The sequence below is a fragment of the Macadamia integrifolia genome, unplaced genomic scaffold, assembly GCF_013358625.1.
Source record: "Macadamia integrifolia cultivar HAES 741 unplaced genomic scaffold, SCU_Mint_v3 scaffold449, whole genome shotgun sequence".
Taxonomy (NCBI): Eukaryota; Viridiplantae; Streptophyta; class Magnoliopsida; order Proteales; family Proteaceae; genus Macadamia; species Macadamia integrifolia.
In genome coordinates, this window is record NW_024870452.1 from 1 (window position 1) to 8,392 (window position 8,392).

Here is an 8,392-nt window from a genome sequence, read left to right on the forward strand (position 1 = left end):
AGACAGCCACGCAGGGGGGTTCACAACTCAATTCATTCTTCATTCATCAACTATTCTCCCCATGAATTACATGTCCAATATATAATAAAATAAAATTAAAAACCTTCTAATTAAAAATAAAAAACTAAGATAGAAATAAAATCTCCCACACCTAAGCTAACAAAATAAAGAAACAAGACTCAAATAGGAAACAAATATTCTCAAATAAAAATAAAATCCTAAATATTCTATTAAACTTAGAATCCAAATTAGTAACTTGGAACCCAAATTGGATCTGGGTCTTGATCCAGGTTCTGGAGCAGGCTTGGGTCGATCCATCGGAGTGCTACTGCATCATGATGACTTACCGGTCATATGGGCAGAGGCACTTGAATCAATGATCCAAGGAGTAGATGTAGTAGTAGTGAGAAGGGCTGAAGTACATGTGTGAGCTAGAGTAGCAGCGGATGTAGACACACCATTAGATGTATTAGAGGATGCCTCAAGAGTGTGCAAGCGCTAGAGCAACTGATTGATGTCATCTCGCAGACCGATAGCTGAATCTCCTGATGAAGGTGTTGATTTAGGATCAACTTGAGCCATTGGCTCAGAACCATCATCAGACACTGGATGATTAGCTAATTGTGTTGCCCACTCCGGTTTACCATGCTTTGCCTAGCAAGTCTCAACAGTATGGTTGGGCTTTCCACAAAAGGTGCATTGGCGAGCTGAACGATTAGAGGGTTGTCCACCAGATCCTCGACCAAGCGACCCACGACCTCCCCCACGACCGCGACCGCGTCACGGTTGACATGGAAGGCAAAACTATCTTTGGTAGACTAATCAGGTTTAGTGGAGGAGGTAATTCGCTGCAGGCGTGAGTAAGTATCATTCAGACTAGGCACAGTATCTCCTGCAAGTAAGTGACCTTTCACTGCCTTCAAGTCATTGTTCAAACTAGCCAGAAATTTAGAGACGAAGAACTCGTTACGCTGAGCCTTCAACTTGTCAATGTCAGTGATCAAGGGTTGGAAGACATTTAGTTCTTCAACCATTCCTCTGAAAGTACTATAATATTCGGAAAGGGGCTTGTCCGACTGGCGAAACTGAAATGGTTTTTCATAAATATCATAAATCCGGGTCATGTTCTTTTCCTGAGAGTAGGTCTCCTTCAAATCATTCCATACTCCCTTGGCAGTAGAGTGAAACATGACATTGGCAGCCACATCTGGTTCCATACTATTCCATAACCAAATTAAGATTAATGCATTCTCTTTCTGCCATTGAGCATAACCAGTATCAGCTTCTTTAGGAGGATCAAAGGTAGTGTAATCAAGCTTATCCTTCGCCATCAGGTAAAATTTGACTGACTGAGCCCAAATAAGGTAATTCGAGCTTCCCTTAAGCTTGATAGAAGTAATCTGGACATTCACATTGTCCGATGCAGAGGAGGTAGTAGTAGGAGTAGCAGTAGTCTTGGTCTCAACCATGAGTGCAAGAATTAAGGACAAGAATGTATTGCAAAAGCAACTAAGTACAAAGAACTCACCAAACAAACCAGAACAACAGCAGCCAAAGAGCAATCAGACCTAAAGAACCGAAAAAAAATTCCAGCCGATAGGTGCTGCTGGTAGGTGAATGTCGACTTTGATAGGAGCAGCAAAAAAGGCTTCAAAAGCCTAGTAGGGTATGTAGAAGGGTAGTAGAACAGCAGCACATCAAACCGTGAAGTAGTAGAGCTTCACACATAGGGCAGCAGCCAAAAACAAGTCACATATAGTGGGCAGCCATTAAAATTTTGCAGAATTTGTATATTGGCTTCAGCGAGTCTAGAGAACTACGGCTGAATCCATGTAGCAGTGGTAGAATGACCTGATTGTGTTTATCTCATTATAATCAGATCAAGAAATTAAGATATGGGCAGCAATAGGTGGCTGCGCACCAAAGAGAAGTCGCGCTGGGTTGTGATCAGAAGAGAATGATGATTCAGTCCCTGATTTGATTACAGAAGCTCTGATACCATGTTACAATCCCAGATTCCTGCAATCAATTCAGTAAAAACAGAAAGAGAACTAGAAGAGAAGAGAAAAAGAAGAAGAAAAGAAGAAAAGTCTGAAATCTGCCCAGAAAAACAGAGCCGCCTGTGATCAGTCCAATATATGACTGATCGCAGGCATCATTAGCATATATAGGTTTAAAACAAGGAGTACAAGGACTAAAACACCCCCCATTACAAGTAATAAACCCTAAACAGCAAATAAGGACCCGATAGGACCAAACTGACCCTATCAGGTCCAATGGCTGACGCTAATCCCGATATCGGGATTAGTTCTCGGCCTCAACATTTAACATTACCAAATATGATCCTGTAACTGACTCAGAAAATTTCTAAATCCAGTAATTAAATTTTATTTTGCTTTCCAACCAAGTTCCTTAAATTTGAATATCAAAATAAAGAATGCACCTGATAATTTTTATTACCATATTTAGAAAGATTTTATAGCGATGATAAAAAAAATTTCTACTTATATTTTAAAATTAAATTCACTTCCTTTCAAAATATCTCTCTACTTGCAACCACATGGAGTCTCCATGTATTGCTAATACAACAAATTCTTGGTTATGTACAATCAATTATAAAAACAACTAAAGTATCTGAAATGGTATAAGCCCACCTCCCATCCTGGCTCAGGCCCAAGAGCTATTGCCACCATAGAACTTGCCCTACCCTGAGAATTCATCAAAAGACAATATCATATATTAATAATCGATAGAACCAGGAGAGAACCTTAAAGTCAACAAATTCTGTGAAATACATAGTTGTCAAGGTGTCACCTAGGAGTCCAAGCACCTTGGTTGCCTAGGCGGGCGTCTAAGCGCCTCACCTAGACACCCTGACAACTATGGTAAAGTGTGATTCTTGGCCACACCAAGGTGCTTCCTGACAGAAACAGAAAAAAGAAGAAAGAAGTTTGAAACAAACTCTTACTTGCAGAAAGACACTTCCATTCACAACCAAAGGATGATCGTGCAAATCAGTGCCTGGTGGGAGTATCAACAGGTCCGGGACTATGTCATCCTTTGTAGCCTATTCAGCATGAGTAACATTACAGACGTAGAATAAAAAGAAGCTGCATTGATATCATCTCAAGAGATAGAAGTAAACTATGGTTATTTTGAACTGTAGCAATATGATATAATATGTGTTAGGAACTTAATTGTATTAAGGCACTCTGCAATTACATCAGTTATATTATTATGATTAGCCAAGCATCTTTACATTCAAGAGTTTACTCAAAGATCCTGTTTACCTGACCAAAAATGACCTCGGATAGAGCCTATTGGAGAGCAAGGATCCACGTAGCTGACCCCATTTAGCTGAGATTCTCCAGATGTGTTGGGCTGGGCCTCTTTGCTCTCACTTTCATCTTTCATCTCTCACTTTTCATCTTGCATTATTCATCTTCATTTGTCATGTTCCATTTTTCGTTACTAATCTCTTTCCCTATTCATCTTTTCTCATCTCCTCCCCCTCCCCCACCCCAGTTTTCCTTACCTTTTGGTTTGGATCCATGTAGCTGACCTATTAAGTTGGGATAAGGCTTAGTTTGTTGTACTCAAAGATCCTAGATGACTAACAATGCACATTTAACATTTCCAAGAGTTTCTCGGGAAACCCCATGTTTCCCTAACTTCACACATTTAACAATGCACTGTTAAAATGCACATTTAACATTTCCAAGAGTTTCTCAAGAAACCCCATGTTTCTCTAACTTCCAATTTATTTCCAATCACAAAAACAGTGCACTTCCAATATTATTCCCTTCATCAAATCAATTCATCTTCACACATGTAGCCTGCTCAGATAGAACCTAGGTGTTACCTTCAACCACCATCCAAAGTTCCAAATCTTGGTTGGGGGGGTCCCTTTAGAATTGAGTGTCTTCAGGCCTTGACAAGGAAAACCATATACTCCTACTTCCATTTAATTCACCATCAAAACATACACTTTTACAACTTAACTCAATTCAAACTTATCCCAACCCAACTCCCTTTCTCTAATCAGTTTACTCATAACAGAATCTGTTACAGTCCATAAACCACCAGTCAACAACTTGGATCCCTTCTCACCTAAAACCTAACCTGATTCTATGACCCAGCAACCCCATAAACCCTTCCTCTGCCAAATTTTACCCTGGTCTTTGTTATTCTAGAGCAATAGAGACTTTGTGTGCACCCTTGTAGACTGGATCATCATGTCAATCTAGTTTTGAATCGAGTTTGTGGTATACAGTGGAGCTGCCCTATTTCAAGACATTATAACTATAGATAAGAAATCTCTAGGCTCAGATTATGTCTACTTAAGCCTCTGAAGAAAATACAATAATGCATGATGACTGAAAGCAATAGGAGAATTGTCTTGTGTTTTGAAAATTATACTTCATAATTTCTTGTGACTCTAACCCACAAAATAAAAGTTATCAAAAACTATGTTTCATATAAGCTGGGATAAGTACCATGTGCTGTGTCCTAGTTCATGTATCAAAAACTATCTTTCACATAAGTTAAGGTAAATACCATGTGTTGTTTCCCCAATTCATGTAGGGCAGACTCAACATCCAACTTCAAAGTATTAACACGAACATATCGAGGTTTTGGGACATCTGCAAACAGAAATTAGTGTCTTTAATTAAGAGAAAATTAGCATAAGCAATGTTCTAATAGGTATGCAACTACTGCTAGAGAACAATAGACATAGACAATCATGTTTCGCAGGTGTATTATTTCCTTTTTGCCTTTCCCATTTTTATTACAGAATTTTATTTGGAAACTCAAAGGCATGCAACAAATATTTTTCAGGTTAAAAAGGAGTGGAAGTCACCCAGAATTTTCTAAACATCATATATGCCCTCATGTTCCTGGATTGCTTACAGACAGAAACCCATAGTACAGCATTTTATTTAGCTTTCTGAGAAACCTTTCAAAAGGCCCTACTCTCCTCTCATACCATGCATGCCAAGGAGTTGTTCCTAACAGAAAACACAGTTTTCTTGCCCTCCCATTGGAACTATGTTCGTATGAAAACCATGGCAGATTCCCCATGTTGTTTCGACTTGCATGTGTTAAGCATATAACTACCATTCCTTTTGAGCCAGGATCAAACTCCATGTCATAATCTTACGGGAATGAATCGCATATACATATATTTCGTGAGAACTATCAGAACTGTATAATTGCCTTCTGCACTTTATTAGAATAGTTTACATAATTACATATAGTTTTAAAATTCCCCACTATAGATCTTTAAATTTCTATATTTATTACATCATTTGATACCATAATTTCTGCCCAGGCCAAGATAGGCTTGGCTGGGTTTAACCAACCAACCCACTTCACCATATCAAACTTTAATATGGTTTTAAAGATTCATATTTTCATTACTTTCCTATCAAGCAGAAATTTCAAATGTTTAAAATTACATCTAACAACTTCCATGGTTTCTAATTCATCTTTGAACTGAAAGTATGTTTGAATCTTGCTTCCTTAATGTTCATTTCAAACTATCAAGATAGCCATACCTGGTTCTACCACTCTTAACATGTTTAAAGCTAAGCATGATGCAAGCCTAAAATAGGAGTATCATTGTACAACTGAAATGTAGTTGAACACTCACCAGCAGTTGAATATAGGAGCAATAACTCCTCAACATCCTTCACTTTTTTTCTCACTAAAATCTGTGCTAAAGTTGATTGTAAGGCATCTTTCCGTAGCAGGAGAAACTTTTCTGCATCACCCAGCAATACAATAGCCTGTTCAGAAGAATTCAAGTTCAACAGTTACCAAAGCAATCCAGCAAGACAGCTCCAAACTAGAGGTGTCATTAAAAGACAAATTAGAGAACCCTTCGGAAAAAAATTGGATAATACTTTCTGCATTTACTAGGATATAATGCTGTAACTAATTGCAGCACATATAGTCAAATTGAAAAACTTCCCACAAAGCGACCATGGATATACTTGAACAAACAAACTGCATTGACAGACCAAATTTCCCATATAAATTGGCAAATAACATTTATGTTGAGGCCGAGAGCTAATCCCGATAGCTCCCGATATTGGGATTAGCGTCAGCCACTGGACCCGATAGGGTCAGTTTGGTCCTATCGGGTCCCTATTTGCTGTTTAGGGTTTATTACTTGTAATGGGGGGTTTTTAGTCCTTGAACTCCCTTGTTTTAAACCTATACATGCTAATGATGCCTGCGATTAGTCACACATTGGACTGATCACAGGCTGCTCTGTTTCTCTAGGCAGATTTCAGACTCGTCTTCTTTTCTTCTTCTTCTCTTCTTCTCTTCTTCTCTTCTAGTTCTCTTTGCTGTTTTTGCTGATTTGATTGTAGGAATCTGGGATTGTAACAATTAATGAGCCAAGAACTTTAGTCTGCTCAACAAACATGCTTATTGTTCACGCTGGAGAAATATATGATTTTTTTTTTTTGGTAGCCTTGTATTCCTAATTCACTGTATAAAGTAAAGAAATAATGTATCATTTCTGACAAACGCAGACAAGAACAATTTTAAAAAGTGAAAGTTGTGAAGTATTGAGAGAACCTGGCCAAATAAGATGTCATACGTAATTACGTACATCAGTTCCTCTTGCCTCTGCCAGAAGATGGAGAAAAAGAAGTTAAAAGAGCTTTTGCGATATTACGACTAAGTGGGAATGAATGACGTACAAGAGCTAGAACTTTAGAACTGTAGCTAAACGAAGAAAAGTCTCAGTTAACAGAAGTAACCGTTGCCAACATACGGTCCTAATATAGTTGAAAAGAGTAAATTCTCTCAAAATACAGAAGGTTTGGGGACAACTGAACTATTAAGTAGAGAAAAATGATTCACAGTATAAGCTAACTTTCTTTTATACCTTCCACTTGCCATTCAGAACATGAGAAGTTTCTAAAAGTTCCTTAATAATCGGAAGATCTGAAAAACAAAAAATCAAATAACAATTAGCAGTCAACTGTAAAAAAATTTCTCTCCCAACCAAAATCCAATCAAGTTCTACAGTGAACCATAGCATTACACCATCAAATACTTAACATCGCTGCTTCTATAATCCGTTAAACACATTAATGGACCAAAATGTACATGAAGGGAGAAAGCAACAAAGATTCTTATGGCAACAGGCAATGACTTTGCAGAGGATACAAGAGAAGTAAGAGTGAGAGCGATAGAGAGAGAATACTTACGCTTGAGGGTTTGACAGACAAGAGCGAAGGTGGTTTTCTTGTTTCTCACAGAGGGGCTAAAGATGAGCGATTTGATGGACGCAACAGCTCTCCGCCGCTCGTCTCCTTCCAATACGCAGCGCAGTACTCTCGCCGCTTCTCTCCGGGCGAAATAAGACGACCGCTCCGCTGGGCTCTGCCGCCGCCGCCGACCATTCGCCTTCCCAACCTCGGCGGCGACATCGGTGGTTCGGAGCCGGTTCGGACGCGTCATGAATGGCACCAGCGACAAACTTCTGTTTAGTGTAGAGTGTAGACACCTTCTCAGATTGCAAAACGGGTAGGTTTGCTAAACGGAAGCGCGAATGAGGCCATGATCGGTTTGGTTTCACTTTCTTGGTTTGGTTTGGTTTCGGTTTCGGTTCGATTCAGGTTTATATAGAAATGTATAAAAAGAACTCGAATCGAATCGAACCGATTACTTTTTCACAACCTCAAGCTGCAATCGAATCAAACTGGTTTGGTTTCTTTCAGCTCATGTATGGTCTTCGTAATTCGATTTAATTTATTCGGTTTTGTTTGGTGCATTTCTTTGAATTATATGAGATTCGGGAATGTCTCCAAATGACTCGAGGCATGAAAAAGAAAAGGAGAAGAAGGGCTGAATTACAAAAGAGAAGTGAGGAAAGTTGATAGTACTTGAAAATAGAGTCAAAACGAAAAAATTGAAATATTGAAAAATTAGGGTTTGATATAATTTAAGTTTATTTTTCGAGTTCAATTTATACGGGTTACAGTTCATTTGATTTGGTTCAAACCAACGATTTTAGTTTAAAATCAAAATTGTAACAAATAAAATTTTAATATTTCATTTGATTTGGTTTTGCAACAATCAATTTTGGTTCCAATTTTATTTATTTATTTGGGTAGAAGTTCGAGCTTTAAATTGACTTCCTTGCAATGAGAGAGTTGTACCTCCATAAACATTTGGTTAGAAAAAAATGGAGATGGATAGGCACACTACCTGTGTGCAATAAGCTAGTGAGGGACACCAATGAGGGCATAGGACAAGTCATCATACCTAAGGGGATAAACGATAATTTCAAAAAGAGGAAGAGAGAGATAGACACAGCAGGTGCTAGTTTGTGAGGGCGGTGTATCCAACTTTTTCCCAAAAAAAAAAA

The 8,392-nt window shown here is 38.5% G+C and overlaps 1 protein-coding gene across 1 annotated transcript; it reads right to left on the reverse strand.

The window, feature by feature from the left end:
* Positions 1 to 2,485: 2,485 nt before the first annotated feature.
* LOC122068663 (25S rRNA (cytosine-C(5))-methyltransferase NSUN5-like) lies at positions 2,486 to 7,548 on the reverse strand. The gene is made up of 7 exons (XM_042632539.1): positions 7,230 to 7,548; positions 6,905 to 6,963; positions 6,592 to 6,642; positions 5,654 to 5,789; positions 4,558 to 4,643; positions 2,969 to 3,067; positions 2,486 to 2,708 (listed from the first exon to the last, which is right to left on the reverse strand). Exons 1-7 carry the CDS (start codon positions 7,480 to 7,482, stop codon positions 2,610 to 2,612), a joined length of 783 nt encoding a protein of 260 aa, XP_042488473.1. The 5' UTR covers positions 7,483 to 7,548; the 3' UTR covers positions 2,486 to 2,609.
* Positions 7,549 to 8,392: the final 844 nt, after the last annotated feature.